Source organism: Electrophorus electricus, chromosome 10 (genome assembly GCF_041902795.1).
Source record: "Electrophorus electricus isolate QZ-2024a chromosome 10, ASM4190279v1, whole genome shotgun sequence".
Lineage (NCBI taxonomy): Eukaryota > Metazoa > Chordata > Actinopteri > Gymnotiformes > Gymnotidae > Electrophorus > Electrophorus electricus.
Window position 1 is genome coordinate 26,864,751 of NC_137506.1, and position 26,615 is coordinate 26,891,365.

General features: G+C 41.2%; 2 protein-coding genes across 4 annotated transcripts; both read right to left on the reverse strand.

The window, feature by feature from the left end:
* Window positions 1–772: 772 nt before the first annotated feature.
* On the reverse strand, window positions 773–4,149 carry eif2s1a (eukaryotic translation initiation factor 2, subunit 1 alpha a). The gene is made up of 8 exons (XM_027014028.3): window positions 3,993–4,149; window positions 3,401–3,648; window positions 3,135–3,214; window positions 2,861–3,012; window positions 2,663–2,769; window positions 2,454–2,551; window positions 2,139–2,282; window positions 773–1,690 (listed from the first exon to the last, which is right to left on the reverse strand). The coding sequence occupies exons 2-8, from the start codon at window positions 3,639–3,641 to the stop codon at window positions 1,565–1,567; spliced, it is 948 nt and encodes a 315-aa protein (XP_026869829.1). The 5' UTR covers window positions 3,642–3,648; window positions 3,993–4,149; the 3' UTR covers window positions 773–1,564.
* A 725-nt stretch (window positions 4,150–4,874) lies between these two features.
* Window positions 4,875–26,212, reverse strand: pals1a (protein associated with LIN7 1, MAGUK p55 family member a). Of its 3 annotated transcripts, XM_081722015.1 has the most exons (15): window positions 26,075–26,199; window positions 23,661–23,706; window positions 17,390–17,919; window positions 15,770–15,978; window positions 10,373–10,450; window positions 10,052–10,201; window positions 9,806–9,967; window positions 9,571–9,648; window positions 9,201–9,384; window positions 9,019–9,090; window positions 8,802–8,873; window positions 8,130–8,297; window positions 7,824–8,026; window positions 7,557–7,667; window positions 4,875–7,330 (listed from the first exon to the last, which is right to left on the reverse strand). In XM_081722015.1, exons 3-15 carry the CDS (start codon window positions 17,850–17,852, stop codon window positions 7,154–7,156), a joined length of 2,127 nt encoding a protein of 708 aa, XP_081578141.1. In that variant the 5' UTR covers window positions 17,853–17,919; window positions 23,661–23,706; window positions 26,075–26,199; the 3' UTR covers window positions 4,875–7,153. The 3 variants fall into 3 exon arrangements, with proteins under 3 accessions (XP_081578141.1, XP_026869871.1, XP_081578140.1); XM_027014070.3 differs by lacking the exon at window positions 23,661–23,706 and having other exon boundaries at window positions 26,075–26,212; XM_081722014.1 differs by lacking the exons at window positions 23,661–23,706; window positions 26,075–26,199 and adding an exon at window positions 18,481–18,617.
* Between the last annotated feature and the right edge of the window lie 403 nt (window positions 26,213–26,615).

Consider the following 26,615-nt stretch of genomic DNA (forward strand, 5'->3'; position numbering starts at 1 on the left):
TGAGAACTACTCTGATTTATATACTTGATAACTCTAATCACCTAGCCAAATGCTACAATTTGTGATAGTAACGTTATCTTACCATGTGCAGATGTAAAGGATACATATTTATTTCAACGGAGGTTGATACAAATATGTGATAATTACAGGAATTCTTTTTTTTTAAGAGGCAGTTTTTAGCGTCTACTTTTTTTTTTTTTAGCGTGGCTAGAACTAAGATTAAGATTATTCACTACCAGAAAGGGTCACCCGATTCAACAAATGCAAGATAACGTACTGTAGATATAAAAATCTAGCTGGCTAAGCTACTAAAAACAGTTGGTGATATCTAGTCCGCTTTAGTGTATGCTTTTTAAATAAGGGCAAACGCGAACTATGATGAAATCCATTAAGTGTACTAACTGATTCGAGAAACATTTCTTAGATGACCATTTGTAATGCAAACATTACACGTTTTAACTACCTTAACAACTGACATGATAGTGGCATGATTGAGTTCGCCAGGTTCAGCAGCGCTAGTAGGGTTTTCACATTTGTCAGTGTCACTGCTGGGTGGAAAGTGTTCATCCAAAAATATAACTCTAGTCCTGCATCCAGAACCAGGCTGTGGGTGACAGAACTTCTAATACAAAATGTGCATGGCGACAGACATGTTCTAACAGTACACCTAGAAGGTGTTTCAAGAAATTTCAAGAAATTGTAAAATGGCAGCATTGTAATGTTAGCAGTGAAAATATGATAACATAAGCCAGTAACACACAGAACAATAAACTCACTTTTTAAATTTCAAACTCATTTTATTGTGTGAGCTAAGCAAATGAACTATGGGCACTGACATTTACTTCTTCGCCTGAACTTTACCTGACCTTCACAGGTTTGGATATACAGCTTGCATGTAAATCAGTTGTTAGAATGATTGTGTTGGTATTTAATCGTAAAGTAAACCAAATCTGAAAGGGGTCTGATAAGATTCAGTACTATGCTGTGTAATCTTCAAGGAAAACTGCAGTTGCATACCAGAAGAAAAGAGGGAGACCTGACTTGACCAAATGTCTATGCAAAACCAGTGAGACCAAAACTGGATGTTCATTATGGTTCGAGAACTCCAGCACAATCCTCATAGAAAAGGCTCCTGAGAAAGGACGACCTTTGTTGAGTCAGGAAAGAGCAAGGCCACTGAAATTACCAACAGTTGTAAAATAACATCCCTAATTACTAATGCATTTTGCATTAAAACACTTGACATGGTAAAAATGCTTTCCAAAAGCTTTCTTGGAAATTAAACCATCTAGAGGTCCATGAATATCCAACTCCATTTGTCATGAAGGAAAGAACGAACAGTGCATTGGGGCATTTTTCTTCTGAGCACAAAAGTTCACCAGTCGGTCCAAAGCCATTACCTGCTGTTGTTATAGGCCGTGTGACAACTGGCTTCATTACTCCCCCTGAGACATATCCATTTCCTCAGGTTTAATCAGGCTTTCTCAGTCTTTGTGGCATGATAAAACAGTACTCTTCGATCGGATGAAAATTCCTGGCAAACTCGGTCTGTAACACTTCCTCTCTAATCCTCAGCCTTGGCCTCCATCTCCTCTGCATCGTCATCCCCATCCACTTCTGCATTCTCCCTTTCCAGCCTCTCCAGCTGCCGGGCCAGCTCAGTTTCATCTGTTTCTGTCACCACCTTTGGCTAAATGGTAGAGACATATACATCTCAATGAACTGTCACTTAGCACAGAAAACAGCACTAGTAAAAAGGTAATGAAACTAAGTAAGATGTCAGAAAAAGAGGTTCCTTTTAATGCACCTTCTTCCATCCATTCACAAGTTCATTTCTAAAACTATTTCTTCGTAACGCTCTGACAGAAGCCACGTTTTACATTCTCCATAACGTGATTACCTGCACCCTTTTGGTCTAAAGAAAATGCCTGCATTTCTACCTAAAATTACTGAATTAATTAGTGAGACTGCACATTTCTGAACTTGCTAATGTTCATGAAAATAATTTGTAATGAGGGATAGAGCTCCAGATTGTTACCATTTACTTGGGCCACTCATTGGTTACTTGTTCAGTAAATTGAATAAAAAACCTAGCAAATACTTAGGACACTCCCGATGAGACTGCTCTCAGCATTTACCTCCATCTGAATGTTAAAGACACCCCTCTTCTCCTCAATCTTCTCCTTAATGGCTGCCATGGCCTGGTTGAGCACAGACAGGCCTTCTGTGCGCTCCAAAGTGGTTGTAGTCATTACATAGCGAGGAGGGGCAATCAGATTGATCTGCAACATTCATCACAGCCATTATCAAGTTAGATTATAAATACAAAACAAATGGTTTCATAATTTTCCTTTCATTTCAATTACTAAACAACCTGTTTAAAATTGTTGCAGGTGGTTTAAGGACATTACAGTTAACCCAGGAAAAATGAGTGTCATGTGTCAGCAACTTACCTTGATAGGCATTGCCTCTGTTGAACAACTCAAACCGGCCCGCAAGGCATCTTTGACTGCATCGATGCCTTCATAGCCATAACAGGCAACCTCAATGTCTGTTGTATTCATCACAGATCAACATCAATAATACCTTGTTAATGATTCTCATAAATTCCTCATAAAACCATGTACCAGCAAAAAAATATTTAAAGTGCAAAGAACATCACCTGCTCTGATTTTCACCGCTTGTGGGGTGAGTCGTCTGTTGATGTTGTCAATCAAAACCTTTCTTTCCTCCTCAGTCAAATCTAAGTCATCTAAAATGGATGGATCCCTGCAAGCATTTACAAAAACGCGATGCCATGATTCAAACTAATAAACAGTGCCAAAGGTTTAACAGACTCTCTCAACAGTAGGATGCTTACGCCACTGCCTGCTTGAAGACATCATAAGCGCCGTATCCAGGCCGCTTGTACTTTTCATCAAACACCCAGGCAGTACGCTGATACAGGCTCTCCAACTGCTCATCTTTGGTATACTCTAGAACCTCAGCCACATGTCTCAGGATGCTGTAAACCTGCAAAGCACACACACAGCAGCTAAGAAATCAGAGTTCAGTGTAGCATGGATACTGCTCAATCAGTAAAGCAAACATTATATTCCAAATCCTTCATAGCCACAATACTTTGCTTCACTTACAGTTTTAGATTTGGTGAACTTGTCCTCACACTTTATAGCTTCTTCTGGTGATACTCTTCTTTTGGATAAATCAATGTAACCTAGGGGAAGCATTGAATCAATTGATTAGGCAGTAAAGGACTAATATAAAACAACATTATAACAGACCAAACAAGTCGTGTGTTTTTAACAGCCTACACAAACTAGTGATAAGAGAAATAATTTTCTGGCAAATGCTTCCAAAAGTAAACCCGGCAAGAGAAAAATAAAACAAAATACAAACCCACCTTTCTCCTTGTCCACTCGAATAACTACTACGCACTCGTTTCGTCCAATCCTGATAAGTTTGTTGATGGAGCGAATCCGTCGCCTGGAGAGCTCGCTGAGCAGAATCATGCCCTCGATGTTGTTGTACTCCAGCAGACTCACGTACGCACCCATCTCGGCGATAGAGCGCACGTTCACCATGACCACGTCTTCCACCTCTGGGAACCTGTGCTGGTAGAACCTACAGCTGAGGCCGGGCATCCTGGATCTGCGGTACACGGGAAAGAAAGCAAACAAGACTAACGTAGTTAACAGTGACCAACATTAGACAATCACCCTAAAAGTGTATTTAAAAACGAGTCTAGTTCGCTGCGCATTTTAGCTGCTCCCATATTGTGTAAATATGAAGGGGCAGCACGTTTGGATAGCGATTATTTAGAGTTAACTAACAGGTTTTGTCGTAACTGCCCAACATCACAGCAGTAAGGCCTTTCCCTGGCTGTTGGCTGATTAGTTCGCTAGCTAGCCGGTTAGCTAGTAAGCTAGATAAGTCAGCTCGACTAGTCTGAATGAGTATTACCGGATGGACTACCGTGGGCTTCTTTTACTTACTTTATAGTTAAAGATCCAGACGAGACACTGCTAGAGTTGGTAAGATCTGTAAACGTCTGATACGTTTATAAAATCAAATCGTATCAGCAATTACAGAAACGTTTGCAAACCAACGTTTTACTGTAAGCCAGTTTCATCAGCATGAGGAACTTCACCCGGAAATGAAAGAATATTTTTTTTACAAGTTATTCCTTCGACAGTATTCGGTAAACGCGAAAAGCACAGTGCCATCTCGTGTACTGGCATATCAATGTCAACGAACCTATCGGACAGGTATGTATAAAATCTCAGTGAACGGTTTGGCCTGACAGACAAGAAAAACTACAGAAAATATATTTCAGAAATACATTTGCAGAAAAAAAAATTCAGCAGATGATTCACCCCACAAGCAGTGAAAATCAGAGCAGGTGATGTTCTTCACCTTTTAAATATTTTTTTGCTGGTACATGGTTTTATGAGGAATTTCTGAGAATCATTAACAATGTATTATTGATGTTGATCTGTGATGAATACAACAGACATTGAGGTTGCCTGTTATGGCTATGAAGGCATCGATGCAGTCAAAGATGCCTTGCAGGCCAAATTGAGCTGTTCAACAGAGGCAATGCCTATCAAGGTAAGTTGCTGACACACATTATATATATATATATATATATATGAGAGAGAGAGAGAGAGAGAGAGAGAGAGAGAGAGAGAGAGAGAGAGAGAGAGAGAGAGAGAGAGAGAGAGAGACACACAGACACACACACACACACAGATAACTATTCTCCAAGTTCACACTTTCAGGAAGGTAATGAAACTTGCCAATAGTATGTCACTGTGACAGTTAAATAACAACTATGTGAAAGACAGTGGCCGTCATTAAAAACTCAAAACTCAAGCTTTATCAATCTGGTTTTTAATAATTCACATGTATAATTCATACAAAAGGTTTTTCAAACAGAAAGGCAGTTGTTACTTTACATTCATTAGTTCTACTTCCAGTTAAATGGCATGAAACTAGATTGCATGTGGCCTATAGCTCAGCAGTTTAATGGGTCTGACCCGACTCCGTATAAAACATGAACCAATATTGTGCAGGAAAGCTAGCCTAAGGGGGTACTTTGTGTGGATGAGTTTTATACATAAAAATATATAGGTTCTTTTTAAAATAGAGAATGATTATTATTTTTAAAAATGTCACTAAAGCTGTTTCCAGTGTGTGCTTACTAACAGGAGAACTTGCCTGCATTCGGCATTTTAGTGAGTCTTTCCTTCAAACAGGCGCACACAATTCTTAAACAAATGAATACAATATTCTGATGCTCCTAGACGTTTATCATCTATGCTCTTCACACAGGAAGAACCATAGGTTGCACATACACATTTGTGCCTTTTTTTAAAAACAGCACTTGAGTATCATGAAGGAACTTCAGTTTGATCAATTAAATATTATGAGGAACTACACAATTTTGAGCCCCAACTCGTCACATGTAAAAACAAAAAAAAAAACTTTAATATAATGACTTCCAGAATCATATCCAGCAAAAGATTCATAAATTCATTTTGCAGTTATTCAAAGAAATGAAGGGACATCCTCTGAAAGTGTAGCAAGTTGTAAATCTAGGCTGGTTATAAACTCAGTAGGTGAACCTCACTGTATTGCTATAAAATACTGATTACAATACTGGTCACTTCTGAGTCCTGGAAGTGCATGTGAATACTGAGACAGACAGCACACAAACACACACACCCACAGACAAACAAACAGGGATAAAGAGCAATAAAACAGACTTAACCTAATATTTACTAATCACTCCAACTGTAGTGTGTCAATCACAGTGGTTGCTGCCATAGGAACACAAAGCTATGTCACATGGGATGACAGAGACAGTTGTTACAGCCTCTTCCATATTCATCCTTCTGAGTGGCACAGAAGCTCCTGAAGTCATGTTCTTCAGATGTGAGGAGCCTGTGGCCACCAAATCACAGCAATGTGTCACATGAGAGCTCAGCGATCCATGACAAAACTTGCCTTTTTTTCCATGCATTAGCATTTTATGTCTAGAGAAAGGGATTCACCCATGACTGTCCTTTATCAAAGACGTCCCAAAACTTACCCAGAAAAAAGTTTTACAACCACTGCGCTGCAGACTGGTAATGTGCTACAGGCCAGTGGCCACCCATTTATAGGGAATTCAAATGTTTCCAGATGAATCACATATCCATTACATGTTTGCCTGCTAGCATTCTTTGTAGTTTTGTAGTGCAATATAAAACTCCCACAAGCAGCTGACTGGTAAACTATTGTAGGACAAGAGTACTTGAACAGAATTGAGACAGGAAATCAGCACAATGACAGGGGGACACTGCTGTTCGGTCATTCAACAGTCTGTTCAGGGGATCTTCAGTTCATCAGTGATAGGGAAACAGACGTCTGCTTAGTAAATCTCTGTTTCCAATTTAGAATTAAGCACAAGGGCTCTCACTAAGTGAAAACTGATCAAATTCTGTTATAAACATTAAATTCAAACAGCTAAAATATTTTGTTGGACTGTAATATCAATTTGGGGGTAATTTCTCCACCTGACTAATGACTTGCAAAGACTCACATCTTGGGCTGCAAGAACATAGCGATGCTCTCCCCTTTTCAGAGTTTTGAAAAGGTAACAATCACAGAACCACATCTCTTGTCAACATTTAAAAAAAAATACCTCAGGTATATTTACAATTATAAATAGTCATCAAAAGCAGAATAGGAGCACTGGAACTCTATTGCTGCTAGCAAGTGCTGATTAAATTTCTTACACAGCTCCGGAATGTGAGTTGTTAATTTAGATAGCGCAAGAAAGGAAAAACCCAACCAAAAAAAAACAAAACCCCAAAAAAACCAAACAAAAACAACCAACCCTAACAACAACAATGAAAAACATTTCAATCATCAAGGGAAAAAATGTGGAATTTCCCCAGTCTAGAGTCAACAGAGTAGAAACATAGTTCTTTCCAGCATATACTATTATCTAAGTATTCAGGCTGTGGTTAAGCGTAAAAAAGTAGTCATCCGATATGGCCAACAATGACTCATCCAGCCACACAGTCCACTAAACCAAACAATAAAATGTCCACATATAGCAGATTCATTTTAATCTGTCTCCACGCATGTGTGTTTGTGTGGCATCATCTCAGCGCAGCCAGGATGAAGGAACCCACTGAGGCTCAGTGTCCAGTTTATTGATCAAGCGCAGCAGCTCCTGGTAGGCCTTGTCTGGATCAGTGTTCACAATGGCCGCATCAAACAAGTGACCAAAGTTCTGCTCCATCTCCCTGGCTTTTTCGATGATGTCCCTCAGTTCCTCAGGCTGTGTGCAGAAGACAAGAGGAGAGCATGAATGTGAGGCGATTACAGATTATTAGCAACTGACAAACTATATAGCTTCTGGCATAGCTAACAACTAATGGAAGATAGAAAGATATGAAAGACATCCAATATGACTACATTTTCATGCCCTGCTAGCTAATACTATAGATAAACATGCTAGTACTTTTACATTTCCCCTTAAGAGCAGGGGAGAAACTATAGGTTACCTTTGGGTTCTTGTTATCTTTAGCTAAGAGGGCACGCAGTCGTTCCTGGGAGGGTGGGGCTATGAATATAATGTAGGGCTTCAGGTCTGAGCTCCGCAATACCTTCAGAGACTAAGGAAGGACAACATTCACTGATGACCATATGTTACATTATAACAGTCCAATACCTTCAGAGACTAAGGAAGGTTAACATTCATTAATGAGCTTATGTTATAATGTAACAGTCCACAACCTCTATGCTCCCTCTTCATCTTCTCACTTTCCTACCTGGGTGTGCAAACACAGGAGGCAGATCTTTCCACTATTGATAAGCTGTCGCACCGAGTCTGTGCTGGTACCATAGAGGTTCTTCTCAAACTCTCCAGACTCAATGAATTTCCCTGCTGTAGCATCCGTCTCGAAGGCCTGACGGGACACGAAGTGGTAATCACGGCCATTCACCTCACCATCCCTTCGGTTCCGTGTGGTGTCTGTTGGGAAAAATCTCTTACTGGGTATATCAGATGATGTGTTTTGCTTTTCAACACACAGATACTCATACAGATACAAAATCACCAAATGACCAGTACTTACGAGGAACAGCACCTCCAAACCGGCCAGGGTCACTAGACAGGAGTCGTTGTCTCAGCTCATTTTGACCACAGTTTGGAGGGCCAATCAGAGCAATGGGGCGCTTCCGATTGGCTGGTTGATGGTATAGTGCCATCTCCTCATAGGTGAGAATCTCCTCATTGTCATAATCTAAGAGGCAAAGAAAGAGGTTACAACAGTTTTATAGATGTAAATTTATAATACATTTATTCAAGGTCTTGTCTAGTATGTTTCCTAGAAATCATAATGAAGTTCATAAAAATAAACACAATGTAATAAAAAAATAATATTATTTACAATTAACTGCATACTGCTAAGTGGGCAGCAAATATCTAAGGGCTAATCTGCTAGAATCCAGAGAGGACAGCATAACCCTTATATAGAGTCCTTACCCCTTTTCCTAATAGCTAGACCTTTCCAATGCACATCTGAAAAAGGCCCTTAACTAGGTCAGCTGCAATGCAGCACCGCCAATTCCTCCAATTAAAGAAAGCTTGAAAATACAAAGCAATTGCTTAACGACCAGACGCCAAGGCCGAAAGGCAAAAAGACACGGAAAAGGCATTTGTAGGCATTATGAAAGGACAGATGTGTCTCCACCCTTATAAATGAAGCCTGCAGAGTGATGAGCTTAGTAGCCGGAGCACGTCTCACCATCGGTTTTGTTCGCATTGTACAGGAGCTTCTTCCGCTTCTTCTTGTTCTTTTTCGCACACCACAGCTTTCCTAAACAGCCCATAATGAACCACTCAGAACATTAGGCATTCACAACTAATCTAACCTAACCATTATGTTTGTGTGTGAGGATAAAGGAACAACTGAAACGAATAAAGAAGAGTGCATGCATGCGTGCACGTGTAGCAGTGCTCACCTGATTTCTCAGGCTCCTTATCCTCCTCTATTGTTTGTTTCATGGCCTCTCTTTGCTGCTGGAAGCTTTTGCCTACATGATATTGCACAAAATCCCAGCAACAACAAAAAGGAGAGATGCTGTTATGTTTAAAACTTACCAAAGACAATCTATAATCGATCACTACATGCATCCTCTAATACCTGGTACAAGGCCAGCCAATGGCTGGTTCTCCTCATCCCCATCTCTGTAAGCCTGCCACCAGTTGGGGTCTTCCTGGCTGATGATGTGGAGGATGTCCCCCTTCTGGAAGCACAGTCCCAGCTCACGGCACGGCACGTACAGGTCATCAGAAGGGTCATAGTCAAAATGGGCCTTCACATGCACCTGAGGTACAGAGGTAAATCTCAGATAAAGCAACGGTATGGAAAAAGGGGGGTGGACAAAAATGAACATAAGATGGACTGAGGACTTAGAGAGCTAACTTGCAAAGAGTGAAATAGTTTACAGTTAAAGTGCAGCAGTCACATTTTACACATTTATCTACGTTCTGGTTTAACACACAGTTCTCACCACAGTCTCTTTAATGGGAGGAGGTTTGGTGTGTGGGCTGGGGATCAGAATGAAAGTCAACGTGCCATGCATCTCCGCCTGAGGACATAGAGATGGACCACTTAGCAAACATGAGGTTAAAGTTTATCTTTTTCCACTCATTGGATTTGGTGATTATCGTCAAGGCCTTCCGCAACTCTAGTGCTCCATTCCTGTTGTTATCCTAATCCAAATCCCAGTATCTCTGTCCTCTTACCAGGATATCGAACACTTCATTTACATCTTTGCCACGGATCTCGACCCCATTGATCTCCAGAATCTCATCGCCTTCGTGGAGCAGCCCACTGCGCTCCGCCGCTCCACCTTTCACAATGCGACTGATGATCACACTGTCCATGTCATTCCTCACAGTGGCTCCCTACACACATACACAACTTTACATTAAGGTTGACTTCCACATAGTAGGAGAAAGCTGAAGGGCACACATGGCAGGCTCTCTCACCAGTGGGATGTCCTTGGCTTTCTCTATGCGTACAATCTTAACCGTCTCGCCTCCCCACTGCGCAAGGGTTTCGCTTGGGTTGTCCAGAGGCCCCAGGGGCTCGGGCTGCATCTCCTGCTCTGCCACACTGTCATGGGCCAGCATGAAGGCCTATAGAAGAAAGACAAATGAAATCAAGTGACCTGGTCACCACAACTGAGAGTCAGGATCTCAAACTAACTGTATTAACTTCACGATGAGAGCTGGGATTAAAGACACAGGATATGGAATCTTTACATGACCCCAGGAAATGCCATTGCAAAGGCTGGGAACACCACTGACCTGCATGTGAGGGCTTTTCAGCAGGGCACTCAGCTCAAGTCCCTCCTTCTGGGAGGTATTGTGAAGCATGGCCTGAACCTAAGAGAGAGGACAACACAGCTAAATACCACACCCACACACACACACTCACTCACTCAGTTGCCCCATTAAGTAAGGAGCTCACACTGCAGGGATGATAATGAAGAGGTAAAGATATTCTTTTTCTATTGTGGCTGCTGCCGTTTTAACAATGTTAAAAGGGCTTTAAAGGGATTTGAATTCATGTACAAAGCACATTTTTAGGTCATCAGCAAAATCTTATTTGATTTTGTTTGCAGATAGATAGATAGATAGAAACAAACTTTTTTCAAATCCTCATGCAAGTGTTATGTGAATTGTCCTAATCACGCATTATTAGGGGACCTAAAGTGCTCTGTTGTGCTACATCTTCTGACAAGCTGTGTATAGCAATAATTCAGCACAGAGAAGCGTATCACTATGGAGGATATCACTCCATAGATTTAAAGCATATAAACTCCTGAAAATGAAAATTAAACCTGAATATAATAAAAAGGCTGAAAATTAATGAGTTTTTTTATTTCAGCACGCAGGAAAAAGAAGACCACGAGATTTCCAGGTCCATATATCAGTGACAATAATGACTCTGTTAAAAGAATTGTGTACAAACACAATTTTTCTTCATATTTCTGCACTTTGCATTATGTTCCTTGTTTTTAATCGCATGCATATACAAATTTCCATAATAGCCACGAACATCTCATCTGGAGCTCCTTCATCATTTTTAAGTGGATTAAGTAAGCTGTTCTTAAAGATATGAATTCATTACAGTATGTTGAGCTGCATGCATCTTATACCATGAATTCATCTCTTTAAATAAAAAAAAAAAAAATTTAATGCCAAAAAATTAAACTATCCACATATGAATAAAACCACTGTATTCATACATGAGATCATAAAATGGCAAATGTCCATGTATTCGATCCAAATAAACCTTCTAAAGAAACAAGTGTGTGTGTTTGAATTATGCCATAAATTCACATGGAGTCTTATTTCAGCAAGCATCTCTTTGGTTAAAAATGCATTCGGATTCATGGTTCTCCACCCACTAGTCCCCTTGATTTAATAAGGCTTCTAAAGCCCCTTCCTAGGCCAGTTTTCCACACTGGCTGTGTGGCTTCACATCATTGCACGGCTGGCACAATGAAGTCAGAAAGCACTGGGCAGATCAGAGCTCTGGGTTTCCATGTCTATTTATTTTTTAATTTATTTTACGCCATAGAATGTTTAAGGACAGAGAGCTTAGCCTTAAAACATGAGGTCAGTGCAGTGTGTGTGTGTGTGTGTTGGGGGGGGGGGGGGGAGTGTAAGAAGGGTCTCAGAAAATGGCACCAGAGTTACCAGTGGGGTGTTGAGCATTATATGAATCAGGCCAGCCGAGGTCAGAAGTGCAAGGAGACAGCTATGCTGACAGGTAACAGACCATTAAGGCAAAGACGTAATTCAAGGCACATGACGCACACAGGGTTTGAGCTCTGTGTGACACCAGTAATATCTTTCCTACAACTCAGCCAAACAGGCTAAAAGGTAGGAAGTTCACTATGACCTCATTAGATTAATCTGTCCAGTGCTGTTCATTGCAAAACATAGCAAACAACACAGATCAATGGATAAAGGAAATCAGTGAACATGGGCTGTCTGTGCCAGAGACAGCATTTGTCGTAATGCTGGAATTAAATTACCCCTGGACAAGTTGGGGTTGGGTTTCTGGTTTTCGGCTTTTCAATGGACTGGAAAAGGGCACAGGTTTTAGTGAAAAAAGAGAAGTCCGAGTATTGTAACACAAACACGATTGTGCTCATGGTGTCGAGAAACATTGCCAATAGCCCCAGCTCTACACCAGCACCCCTTGGACTACATTTGAAAGCTGGCTGCTGATAAGCAAAATAATAAATAAATACAAATATAGCTGCAATTGGGGGTTCAAGCACGTATAGGCCCTTGAGCCCATGAGGCACTGGAGTCACACAAGGCCTATGAATCAGTACAAAACTTACTATATCTGTTATCAATGTACAACATTATAGTTCATTGGGTCTGTCTAAGAGTAGTGGTAAAATCTGAAGCAATTGGTCATGGAGAAACAGTATTTTGCATTTTTTTTGCAGCCTATATTTATGCTGGCTTCCCATAATTGCACAATTCTATAAAGCTTCTTTGGAATTGACAGAGCATTAGAGTGTAACTGCTGCTTAAAAAGATCAGATCACTTTTTTTGCTTTTAGTGACATGATAGTAGGATGGTATTTTAACTCCCAAACCTATGAGATAGTTTGGCTTATTTAGCTGTGTCCACCTTGTAAACACTAAAACCTGCATTATTTGTAAAGGTTTAAAAGCTGTGCAGGCCAATCAGGGTCAAAACTGAGAAGCTTCACAAGAGTATAATGTCAAACATGTGCCTAAAGCTTTAAATTGATATGACTCACTGTTGCTGACTTCTGTACATGTGAGTTTAAATGTTATTTTAAAGATGCTTGTTGGAGTGTCTCTGCTAGATTTATCTTAAAGATGAACAAATTGTGGAGGGTTCGTAAACACTTTAAATGTATTTAAAAGTAGTAAATGTGCAGCAAACAAGAATATCTTGAGGGTCAATACTTTCAAGTAGTCTGTTGGTAAAGCAGTAAGTTGCGTGTTGATGAATACTTTGTTTTTAGTGACATGTCAGAATGGTCTTTTATTTCCCAAACCCATGAGATAAATATGTATGTACATTACTTTCTGATACAGAGGAACCACAGGCTCTACACTCCACCTTTGTGGGGGGGGGGGGGGGGGGGGGGAAACGGACGACGACGACAGTGTCTTTACACTAACTAACTACACTAAGCAGGCTAACTGACTAAAGCACTGCTCATCTCAGCTCTTGGTCACTGAAAAGTAGCCTCACTTAGATTGAGCTTTACACAGCAGGCACGTCCTCAACTGGGTCGGTGTATGCATTACCACACCACATACTGAGGGGAGCCCACTGACCTGCTCTTCATGCACCAGGCTTAGATTGATGTGATGAAGCCTCTAATCACTTCACACATCCTGTGACATCACTCCACCTAATTTGTATTCTTTATGTACAGTAATTAATAAAGTTCATTTTAGTTCTGGCTCCTTTTTGATACCTTTTTGAGATTCTAGTGAAAATTCTAGTGAATTTTAGTCATTAAAAATAGTATTTGTTTGGAAATGTTTACATTGAATTTTTGATAAGATGTAATATTCTCAGTTATTCTCAGTTATAAGAAAAGAGAAAGTGAATAACATGTGAATGAATGGCCAAGGCCAACACGTGAGGCCAGTGGATCAGAACCATGCACCCAGGATATTTTACAAATGCTCCCACAACTCTATGCACAATAACTAAAAATATTTGGTAGAAAATCTTTCTTGTCTCAACAACCTCACATAGTAGGTAGCTGCTTTGGGTTGTAGCCGACAAAGCAGTGTTATTGGAAATGGGGGCGGAAAAAAAAAAAAAGATCAAGGCACAGACACTCCTGAAAAAGACTAACAAAGGCTGAAAGCACCCACACAGGCTGTAAGCACTGATGCAGAGTACAAGTCTCTATATTTCTAATCAGTAAGTCAACTGACATCAAAGTAAAGAATAGGGTAATAATAATAATAATGATAATAATAATAATAAAATGCAGATTACAGCCTATGAGGCCTAACCGCCGTGGCTGCTGATTATATTTCATAGCCAAGAAATGTTGTTTGTTGTTTAAGTAAGTCTCTGTTCTATCACTGACAGAAGTTAACACCCCGATGCTGCATATCAAGTTCTGGCTTGATGTGACCAATGGCTGATGAGAAACAGTTAATTCCATGTTATAGCGCCCTTTATTGAACAATGTTGACCAGCATGGACATGTGACCGCAGAATCATCTACCCTACCAGCATATCAAGTTTAATGAAGATTGATGAAACCATTGTTGAGATTTAGCTCTTGAAGTAAATGAAGCCTGGCCTCTGAGCTGTTGATTACATTACATGTTACAGCCAGACTTTGAAAATATTTTTGATAATTATTTAGCTTCACATTTTTCTGAATTGATTGACATCAGTTTGATGAAAAAAAGGGCTGGAAAAAACCTAGAACTAGTTCAAAAAAGGTTTTGCATATGCAAATTAGGAAAAAAAATCTAAGTGGGCAGAGCTTAATTGTTGTTGTGGCTTGAGCCAAGGAGTTCAGTGAAAGCAAAATTTTGTTTCTACACCTTACGGTGTGACAGATATTGACCAAAACATAAAATGCTGCGCTATAGTACCACCATCAGGCGAATAAAGGTCCCTTTACTTCACTGAGTCATTTCACACATGCTGCACCTTCCTGTCAAATTTGGTGTTTATAGGCTTTTATGGTCTATGCTGCACGTTACATTTTAGCCAAGAACCGTAACTAGCAGTGCAAGCCTTCTTGGTGTGGTTATTCTGGCCTACAGGGAGGCGGCATTTTGAGAGCACGGGGCAGGTCAGTGGGTTCAGGCCCTAATGAGGTCTCGTACAGAGCTGCACCAGGCCTGGTGATGCCTAGCAGCAGAGAGAGGAAGAGCAACAACAGAAGAGCCAGCACGCTGATTGGCCACTCATCAACACTTCACACAACACTATTTTTCTCCCACAGCCCTGATTAATAAGTGCTGAAAGACAGCAAGCATATCCATTATGAGGTTCCTATCCTCTGAACATTACATTAGATCCAACCAAATGTAATAAACAATTTGGAGTAAAACATATCAAAGTAAATAACTTAGATTTTAGATATCTGAAAGCCTTCTAAGAAATGCTATTAGTGTCTGTGCAGCTGATCGCCATTGAATGACCATATTGAGATACTAGAAAATATTGCTAAAATATGCACAGGAGGGTCCAAGGAAACTGAGCAGACCTTCAGGTTTTTCTGTTTTGCTCCAAGTTGGTTATTATTATTATTATTAGTAGTAGTAGTAGTAGTAGTAGTAGTAGTATTGCCTTGTACTTGCTTGTTATTGTTATTGCAGTAGAGCATCAAGAATGTCCAGCAGGCCTTCATAAAGCTCAGAGCCAAGTTGCAAATAAAAGTAACCGTAAGTCAGTGGGGTAGCCACAATTCACTTTTAACACCTGTTTTTTCATCCTAATTCTTTACCTTAATCTGTTGACCAGAAAACCCTTGACTCTGAGTACAGTTTAAAGATTTCTGGACACAAGAGGCTAAAACCATTCATCCTTGGACCTGTGCTAGACTTTAGTTACCTCTTTAAAAATATTACAATAGCATAACAGCGGTAAGTAATATTTGAAATGTTCTAAAATAAATCAGTAGCACTAAACACCACAGGTTCATGAGTGCTGACCTCATGTGCTAGGCTCTGGGCGTGGTCTGTGAGAGGAAAGGGTGGGCAGGGCCGGTTCATGTGCAGAGCTACTGCATTGTGGATGTTAAAGGCCTTCTGGAAGTCAGGCTTCTGTACAAGCTGCAGCACCAGCTCCACATCCTCCTGACTCTGAGGGTCCCCCAGACAGTGCTGCACCTGCTTCAGAGACATGAGCAGCTCCTCTAACTCTGTTAAAACACACACCCACACACACACACACACCCACACACACCCACACACACACACACAAAATCAGGTTTGGCTGATCTTATTAATCCATTTAGCTAAATATGAATAATAATGACATGTAAGAAAGGTTACAGCAAACAGCTTACAATTCCTACGCTGGAAACAGCAAAACACACAGTACATACCTCTCAACCAATAGTGCACAACAAATGAACACAAACAGACACTACTCTTGTTCTCCACATGCCATTTATTAACAAAGCTTCACTGGCTCGGCATAAGAATACCCTAATTATGAAACACCTAAATATGTAGTCATATTACCACAAAAGAAAAATGAATTTAAAAAATCTCAATACAAAATACACATTCAATACAAATTCAACCTTTAAGTCTGTCTTCTTCACAAAGGTTATTTGAGAATGGCTATGGACTAAGGACTTTTGCTCAGGAGGAGCATACATACATACATACATACATATGAAGGGGGAGTTAATTTGTGCTCTTTCATTACTTCCTAAGTGGGTGGCTGATGGTGGATCTCAAACTATTATGTCACTAATGGGATATCTTTTCAGAGGACAGAGAGAATAGTTTCCCCCTCAACACAGTGCAGACCATAAACGAAAGCATTAAAGAGTAAGAGCTGAGGAATGTGGGGAAAGTGGATAACCAAACTACAGAAGCAATCCAACAATGCAGACAGCAGCCAGTGTAGGTCTGACTCAGAATGTCTCATAAGAGGTTTTTTAATTAAGCTCCCCCTCACAGGCTCCTCTGCTCCCTTTCTGAGGAATTCACAATATCACACTCTTGTGCCCACGCACGAACAATTACAAACAAGAGTCCAGACTAACTCAGTCTTCCCCTCCAGATCACATCTTCCTGACAGCAAAGCCCCATTGAAAAACTGTGTATGTCCAGCCTACATCACATCAAGCTCAAGTCAGATCTCTCCCTCAGACCAGATGGCAGAACAATGAGAAAGTAATGGGATCAACAGAGAAATAATAAAATAAGTTATAACCACTGAAAATGGGGGAAAAGAAAGCAACTAAAAAAAATAAATAAATAAAAATCAAGAGAAAGATGACATGTACTGTCATTTTTCTTCTCCTTCTTCATTTTCTGTTAAGTTAAATCCTTCCCTGCATCTTGATTGCTCTTCACCATCAGTGATATGACTCACTGGCCTGCTTTGCCTCAGATAAGAATGAGCTCACTCATTGCTCCTGGTTTCTGTGGACAAGAGCCCTTCTGTCTGATCACCAGTATCAGTGCAATCAGCATTCAAAACCCACTTCCAAAATGATCTCCCTTTGCCTTGTATTTTGTAACCAGTGGTTCCACTCAGAAAACAGTGTGGGCAGCAAGCTTGCCCGGAGGGCTGGGCCAATGACCCCAACTCACCCAGCAGTTTGGGGGCCGTGCTGAAGCCCTGCAGCTGCCCAAGGGTCCCCCCGACGCCCTCCATCGACTCGAAGGTGGGGTTGTCAATGCCCACCTTGGGGTTCTGTGCAAGTTTCTTAAGGCGCATGGAGGAGTTAACGTCCAGCTCTTGGCGGCTGCGGCCCTCCTCCTCCCTGCGCCGGCGGTCCTCCTGCTGCTGCCGGATGCGTTCCAGCTGGGCACTTCGCCGCACAGGCTGCATGCGAGTGCCCAGCTCGCCCGGGCAGTCCACGGCCATCTCACGTGGGGCCTCGGCAGCACTGCCCCCTCCTGTTGCACGATCCTCAGACTCAGTCAGGTGGCCGTTCATGTGGGAGGTGGTCATCATACCTGTGCTGCCTGGCCTGCGGGCGTACAGTACGGTGCAGGAGTGCGGGGGCGTGGAGGCAGGTGGCACGAGGCTTAGGAGGCAAAGGTTTTGCATGGTCTGGAGGCTGGGGCCATGGCTGCCAAGAGTGGGGTCAGTACTGGCTCCAGAGAGGGAGCTCCACCTGCAATGACCAGGAAACAGAACCAGGTTAAGAAGAATTCAACCTGCCCACATTGCAAGGACTATACAGTGTTTACTGCAATTACACAAACCTATGGTGAGGGCTGACTGAGTTACTGATACCAATCACTAAATGATACTCTTAATATTGATGTTTATAGATTTACAAGCCATTATATGCTTCTTAAATCATTTTAATATTTACGCATTCTTAGATAAATTTAAAACAAGCATTACACCTTTCCAAAATTTCCTGTCTCTGACTGTTCTCAGTATATGATAAATGCCATATGTATTTATAAACTAAAATGCTTTGGATATGTCTGAACCATTTCACATGGCCTGTATTGTACTCTTTACTACTTCTTGAGGTAATTGGCTTCAGCATGAATATTTCAGAGACGAAAGAAGGGAGAAGGAGTTCTTAGAGTGAAAGGAACCACTACAGAGGTTTCACAAATGAGCATTAACAAAAAAAAAGGACTGTTGAACTTTTATGCGGAACATTTGGTATCTGCAAACAATGATATTCATTCTACTTAGTTCGTCAAAGAGATCGTACCAGATACAAATGACGTCACTGAGGAACCAGGAGATGGAGTCAAAATGAATAAGCCACAGGTGCACATGCACAAACACTAACATGCACATGTGTGTGCACTTACACACACACACACACACACACACACACACACACACACACACACACACGCGCAGTCTCCGCTCAATCACACTCCTCTCATGCCCCATTGACAGGCTGGACAAAGCTTTGGGGTCCAGACACTGCTGTCAGCTGTGTGAGACAGACCAGCACTGCCCATTATCTGGCCCTTTTACTATCTGCATTACAGAGGACACTTGATTCAACACCCCAGCCCCCAGTGTCCAAGCCCAGCACATACTAGATCTAATCCTCCACTGTCCTCTTATGCCCACTGACAACAACAACAACAAAAAAAAATAAATCAAAGCTCGGTCATCTCCAAAGTCATCTGATTCGGAGAGCACAAAAAGACACTTCAGTGAAAGTATATCTCGCCCAACTGGATGTTGTAGTATACCGAACAAAATTTGCCTTTGACACAGACTAGGCAGAAGTGATCCCATGGGAGCAACACTGGTCACATGACACTCAGGCATGGATAATGGATAACCTTTGTCCTTCTCCTCACCCCTCCTCCACAGCTCACCACATTCCTGTCTTTTCCGGCCACTTCCAGCCCAGGCCAATGTGGAAGCAGTGGACCCTATCTACAGAATATCATACTCAGACTAGAAGCTGGCCCACTGACCAGAGGGTTAGCGGCTCTGACATGTACTCCGCGCTACTCGAACCTTTCCGATTGCATTTTTCAGGCTTGGCTTGGCCTCTGCGCACCTCAATGATTTAGTAGGAGTTGCTGTCCTGATATCAGCTCTCCAAACAGTGCCTGCCTCACCTCATACACCATCCCTCATTTGACCCACCCCCCCTCACTCTCTCTAATGGACTGCCCCCCCACACACCCAACCATCTTCTGCCCCTCCCTTCTCCCTCTCTGCTGGGAAGAGATTACTGTGCCGCACGACTGCCCAATGCGCCGCCATGGCAACAGCTTTGTTAGTGGGCAGGAGGTCTGGAAGCCTGAGAACTGAAGGAGGGAAAAATTAAAAAAAAAAAAGCACCTCACGTGTGCACCAAGGTGAGCAGAAAGAGGCTCACTGCCCCAGATCTCTCAATGGGCTGGGGACTAGTGCTCAGGACTGTGACAACATCTGTCAGGGAACTGGAAGCAGGCATGCCCGGCTCAAGTTCCTGTTAATGTTTCTATGGTCAGGGCGGTGCAGGGATGGAGGAACAATCCCATGCACATGGCAGGAATGCAAAGCAGCCTGGGAACAACATTCCTCAGATTAAAATAAGGGGTCTATTGTAAGCACTGCATACATGTATGGGTGTGAGGGGTGTGCGTTAGAGAGATTGTGTCTGAGAGTGAGTGTGCGTGACAGAATGTAAAGAAAGAAATCTAAATAAATGTTATTTCGGTATTGCACTGCACTCATACTAAGAGCAAAGCATGAAAGAAAGAAGCAAAGAAGAAAGGAATTTAAAGGTAGACTAATGTTCATACAGTGGACTATATTATTTTTTAAAAAAAGCAAAAAGAAAAAGAAAAGCAAATAGTTTTTCAGAACAGTAAAGAGGTTTACAGCATTAAATCTCCTTACATTGAGAGACATGTTGACTATAAACCTGTTATCTTATTTTCCAGATGTGATGTCAACAAACATTTAGGCACTCCTGGTGAGGTCACTACAGTTGGGTTTAAGATAAGAGATACCTTAAAGAAACCAAACCTTCTATTAGACAGGCTTGTTACAGGTACTGCAACAGAGGCTTAAGAACACCACCAGTACTAGCACCACCAGAATTAAAAACCACATCATCATCTTGTTTATTCTGCTCTTGGTGAGTCACAGGGTGGTTGCTGCTCCATTTCATTGATTCCTGATTGGGATTTCATTGCTGCCAATTTGACAAACACTCAGAGTGGGAGCCAAAGCAAACAAACTGTCTTTGTAAACAAAGCCAATAGCTTGCACAGAACATCACAGCAGTGCACATTCTGTGGGAGAGGCAGATAGAAGACAGAACTGTTATAAGCTCTATGCTGCTCACAGGTGACATAATGTATGCTGCCTCACACATGTGTGCACGCATACCACACACCACCCAGCCTCCAAACAACAAGCCTAATCATGTGTGGAGGATCCCAACCCCCTCTATGAGGCAGTGTTCAGTCAATGGCTAAAGACGCAAACAGACTACAGCACCGAACCATCTGCCACTCCAAAGCTTAAGTAGCCTACTCCAAACCCTTCTGCTCCACTCAGCGCCAGACTGGCCCAGCTAGGCCTGCTCATGCTGCAATATGCCAACCTTTTTGGCTGCTACAGAGCGTACATGCTCGCCCCAAATTCTTGGAAGAAATTTTATATCGCTTTTAAACGTTTTATGCTGTTTTTTTAAAGCTTTTTATGGTGTTTGAAGATAGGATTTGCCTTTCTTAAATCACATACTACACTGTACTGCCAGTTTAAATGGAAATGCAGCATGGTAGGTAGTGAGCTATAGCGGGAGGTGTTTGAGTGAGCAGCTGGTTGGGCAGGTTCATGACTGTGTGCAGGTGTGTTTGCACCAGAGGGGTGGAGGGGCAACCCCCGAGGTGGTGTGTGGGCCATTCCCAGCCCTGCCTTTGAGATGAGAGCATCAGTAGGTTTGGTGTTTACAACCTGGTTTCCACACTGGAGGGGGAAATAAAAAATCTGCTCTCAACACTATGATAGACCCTGATGACATACAAATTTTATCTTAGCAGACACAGTCTAAATGTAGGCCATGCCTAGAATTAGCTAATAAGGCATAAGTATGGACTATAAATAAATTAATCTTTCTTAACACCTTTTTTAAGTTAAAGTCTCAAATCACTCTGCAAAACCACAGTGCATAAGCTAGTGATAAAGACATTTCTGTGTACTGTCATACCATAGTTTATCCTCATACATTTGCCTAACTAATATGCAAATATCAAATCAATAGCAATATAATTAGCTTAAACTATTACTAATAACTATCATTACCTGCACTGCTATAATGACATTGTTTCCCTTATTTTAAAAAGTGTGTAGCTATTCTCCCATGTCTCACTATAGTATCAAAGCCAGCACTATTTATCTCAGTCTCAGGGACCCATTCTATTGGCTTGACTCCTGCTATCTCCTCATGCAGGACCTGAGCTAAACCAAACAATCCAATTGCACAAGACAAGAATAATGCGGAGCACTCCTGTAAGATAGGCAGCTCTATTCTGGGCCCGGTGACATTAACGTACAGCTTGTACTGGGTAGACCAGTTACACTTAAAGACTTGAAACAGCATGTCCCGAGGAGTGGTAGGAGAGGAGAAGGACAAAGCACTTGCAAAGTCACCAAGAGCCAGCTCCTCTAAATATTCCTTTCAACAGTGCTCTTACTCCTCTCAACTGTGCTCCTGCATTGGCCACTCTCAGAAAATTACATTATAGCCTTTTCTCTAAGCAAAGTGAAAAAATAGTCACCTATAGGCCTAGTTCTCTTTTCCTTACAGTCAGTGAAGCGCTTTTAAATTACTTAACAGACTTGCAAAAAGCCTAAGTTAAATTGCCTCTCAGACCTTCAAAATGCTAGCTTGACAAGTTCTGTTCCCGAGCTGCCACTTCCATGAATGTGGCTGTGGAAGAGAAACAGAAGAGGATCGTTATCTAAACCAATGCTCCTGCTCTGCATTCCAGCACCCCATGCTCACGTACCAAAAATTCCAGATTTCAGAGCCTCAACATTGAGGCAAGTACCACTGAGTACCAGGAGGGGAACAAGAGTGAGGAAGTATTTGCAGGTGGGGATGAAACCCTAGTGACAGTGGGGGGGGGGGGAGAGAGAGAATGCAGAAAAAACAAACAAACAAAACAAAAAAAACAAACGACACTTTAATGCAGTACATGCACAGGTGCATCTAAAGGCACAAAGTGTTAAAAACTAGATATAGAATTGTACAGAAGAGGTTTGTACAGCACTAAACAAAACATAAGCTTTACTTTATTAATTAATGTAAAAGGTGATGACGACATTAAATGGGAGACCAATGCAATAAAGACCATACTTGCGTGAAAACTCTAAACACAGTATCTATCAACATTTATTGAAGGCCCGTTAATAGTTGATATGATTTACTGAAAGTTTCAAAAATGTAAAAAAATAGCCTGTAACTGTGGGATTCCATTTCTTGCTGTCTAAACCGCAGAGTTCGCCTCCCTGCACATCACTGAAATCAAATCCTATGCATGTACAGGTCAAGTATAGGTCAAGAGAGGTGAAAGAACACAATGATAAACTGTTGTATTGAATAGCCAGTGCAGCAAAAAAGAGGGACGACAAAATTTAAAAGTTCCAAAAGCAAAGAGGTGTTCTTCATGTAAAACCAGACCATGACCTTCAGCTTCTGACAAATAGTGCAAGGCTGTTAATATGTAAACCATAAGCAAACTTCTTCATGTGATTTTTTCCCAGAGAAGAGCCAACATTTGGGTGTGTGCACATGAGCAAATGTGAGTCGGTGGTGGTAGTGAATAATTGAAAAGATCAAGAGGTGAGAAACCTAGCCTTCTCTTGTCTGCCTCTTACGTCTTGAAAACATCAATATTCAAAAGATCACCCACAGTGCCTGCCCTTAACTATTCCCAAAGCTTCCTCTACACAAACACAGCACAAAAATACTGCTCAACACCACCTGGGAATTATGTGGTGATACTGATTGTGCTGCAGTTAACAGGTTCACTTGAACCATAATTGATCTAAACAGGTTGAAAAGTGTCTGGAGTTTTTCAGTTGTGGGCTCAAAGCAGAGCTATGTTACTGTCCTCTGCTGAGCCTCTTAAAAACAAAATGGAAAAAGCCCAGCTAGACAGCACAGTGGGCCTAAGGCATTTTGGCTGTGTACACTGGGGCATGGGGCATGAGGCATGGACAGCAGAAGCTTGTTAACTCCTCTCTGTGGTGGTACATCAAGGAAACAGAGACAGCACATATTGAGAATTCCTCAGGGAAAACAGCTGGATCGTGCAACATTGGCCCAAGTCCCAGTCCTGTGCCACATCACTCTGGGTGTGCCAAGTGGACCCATCTTCACGTCCCACTTATCCTCTCAGATTGAATGTCTACACATACCTCAGTAAGGCTGTTATACTTTACTTTTCCGGTGTGTCTACCAACTCTACATGAGAGAAAAGAAAAATGGATATAGTAGCACCTACATGACATGAGCAATACTGTAAATGTAAATCCTGTTAAGAACCCAATTCTCCACTAACAAGATGCCATTAACCTCACATTTGATGTGTTCTGCTTTAAACTCCTTCAAAAACAATGGACCAGCTAGTCAAACAATGACGGAGGAAGTCCCTTAATTCAGAAAAAACAATCCTGTTATAAAAAGACTCCGATTTCCAGAAATCCTCCTGACAAACAATTCCACACACTGGAAATGAAAAAAACCTTTGTATCATGTTGAGTTTTGACTGGACATATATTGGTCTGCAACAGAGTTTGGCAGTGAAGGTAATATGAAAGTACACTGCCATGACTTAGGCTAGGTTCAGTTTCCACACAAAAGATAATTTGGGCTACTATACTGGCTACTAGTTAACATTCTGTTCTCTATGAATAAATACAATTCTTTTCTGTAGGGTCTAGCATGAGCTAAAGTCACAGCAACTACACATTAAACCTAGAGTAGTCTAGCTCTGCCAAATTAAGCCTGCTCACCTGGCAGCTACAGACTAAAACTATTGGGCAGATCAGCTGACAACAAAAGAACATTTTGGAAACAGCACCTAGCCTCCATTTAAAGTGCTAAAGAAATATGATATCTATGTTTCATTTTGCTATAGATTTGTTTTGAAAAACTGTTACAATCCGAATAATTAGTGTAAAGGTAACCTTTAAAATGTTTTAAAGTGGGTAAATCAGTTGGTCCAGCCACATATGTTCAGTCGTCTGTGACAGTGCTCTCATTGTAAATAGATGCAACTTCCACATTGTTTCATGCAGAAAATGCAGAACTATGTAGGACAGGTTACAAGGCTTGTCAGCAAACATCCCAATGGCTGCCAATAAATTAAAAGACATTCTCCTGTTCTCTTCAAGCTTATAACCAATCACTTAGTGCTTTCAGGAACCAACGACTTTTTAATACAACTTCCAGAGTCCTTTGTCAGGGGTGTGGCTGTGCAAAACCAAACTAACGAGCCAAGGCTCTTGGAACTGGCTTTAGTTTCAAGTTCTAATGTGGTGTCAATTTCAAGTGTCATTGCTTAATGTCTGAAAACAATGTAATTTCATGCTGGCATTCAGCAACATATCACAAGGGTTCCACGGAAATTGCCTCCTTTTATTGTTCTGAAAGTTCTATAGAACCAAAGCCTCCAGGACCAGTAGTTTTTAGAGGAAACACGACAGGATTCCCCCTGCCTGTTTTCAAGATTACTGCCCAAAGAGCACAGTGGAGCAGCTCAGTGTATAAAGAAGACGTATTCAACAGTTGACCACAAAGGATCAACAGCGAATAGTATTCAGAATTACCCTACATGAATTTATGAAGTCATTTTTGCATTTTCTGTACCATAAACTCCAGACCATAAATCATTGTTCATCACTGGTTTCCAGACATTAGGAACTTAGTTTAATCACCGAAGACAAATGTTTATTAAAGTACTCGTTCATCAATAACGGGTAACGATCTCAACGGCGTGATTAACTGTCGAGCCTGCCAGAGCCTCTACTTTCAGCCAAATATTTAGCTAGCAACACCAAATTACAGAACGTAACACCGCTAGCGAAATATTTTACGAACCTTTTTCAGATATATAAAATGGAATAAAAATCTCTTTTATTCCCATTGGCTTTTACTGACAAAAGTAACTGTACGGTTTCTAAATGACCCCTTAGTGGGACGTTTAAGTCACCGATGAATTCCGTTCCCTTTGATAAACCTAATATGACATATTTGAAACTCTTATTTTTTTAATCCAAGTATTCACCAGTATTCACCCAAACTCCAATCGTATATGTAGCTAGCAAGGCAATTTGTTATCAGGATGCAAGCAACAGGCTGCTTTAATAGTTGGCAACAAGCAGCTATAACTTGGCAAAACTGTTTGCCCTTTCAGCGCTAGCTAGGTTAGCTACTCGGCTAACTAGAAGAGATAACCTAGCTACGCTACCTACACAAGCAACGCCTGTCCGGCCCAGTACCAGGCTAAGAAGCGACGTTCATAATATCGGAACAAGTCATCAGGCACGATATTAAAATATTAAAACACAAAAGGCACAAGAAATACCATTACGTTTCATACTACAAGACACAAGAAAAACGACTGAGTTTCCGCGCCTTAACTCTTAACTTTAGCTTCGTTTTACGTAAAACGCTGAGTTTTAAAGTAGCTTAACTAAGAGGCTAGCTGGTCACTTCCCTTGCCGAAGTGGAACACCGCACTTGGCAACCTGTTGCAAAATAGCCAAATGACAAAAAAATGGTTTTGTGACTAAAGAGACATATGATAAATAAAAACATTGTTGTTTACCTCTTGGTTTAAAAAATCAGGACTCTTTGCTTTCAAGCACTTAGTATTACTCCAAACCGACGGTCTTCTTCACAGACAATAACATATGATTGGTACGTTCACGACATATTGTAGTAAAGCGAGACTAAGAGGAGCTCGAATTGGACGCGGCTCCACAGCGCCTCCGGCGTTCCGTAAAATAGTGCTGATTGGGAAGTTACCCAGGTAGGCTAAGACTGTCAAACTATATGCAGTACTATTGTCCATCTATAAAACAATAAAAATAAGAATAAAAAACATTTCTGCATTTTAGGAAAAAAAAATTATATGTAAAAAGAAAACAAGTAAATAGCACATAGAATTTTTTTTAAATAATGTAAACATTTTGTTGTGCAAGGTCTCCAGATGTTATACTCTTCTATTAATAATTCTATTAATAGTTTAAAAAGCAATTCTGATTATTTTTAAGAGCGTTAATGTCACTAATACATGTTTGCATGCTTAAATATGTGTTCATGATTATAAGATTTATGAGAGAGATGCCTGTATTCTGGATGTTTTA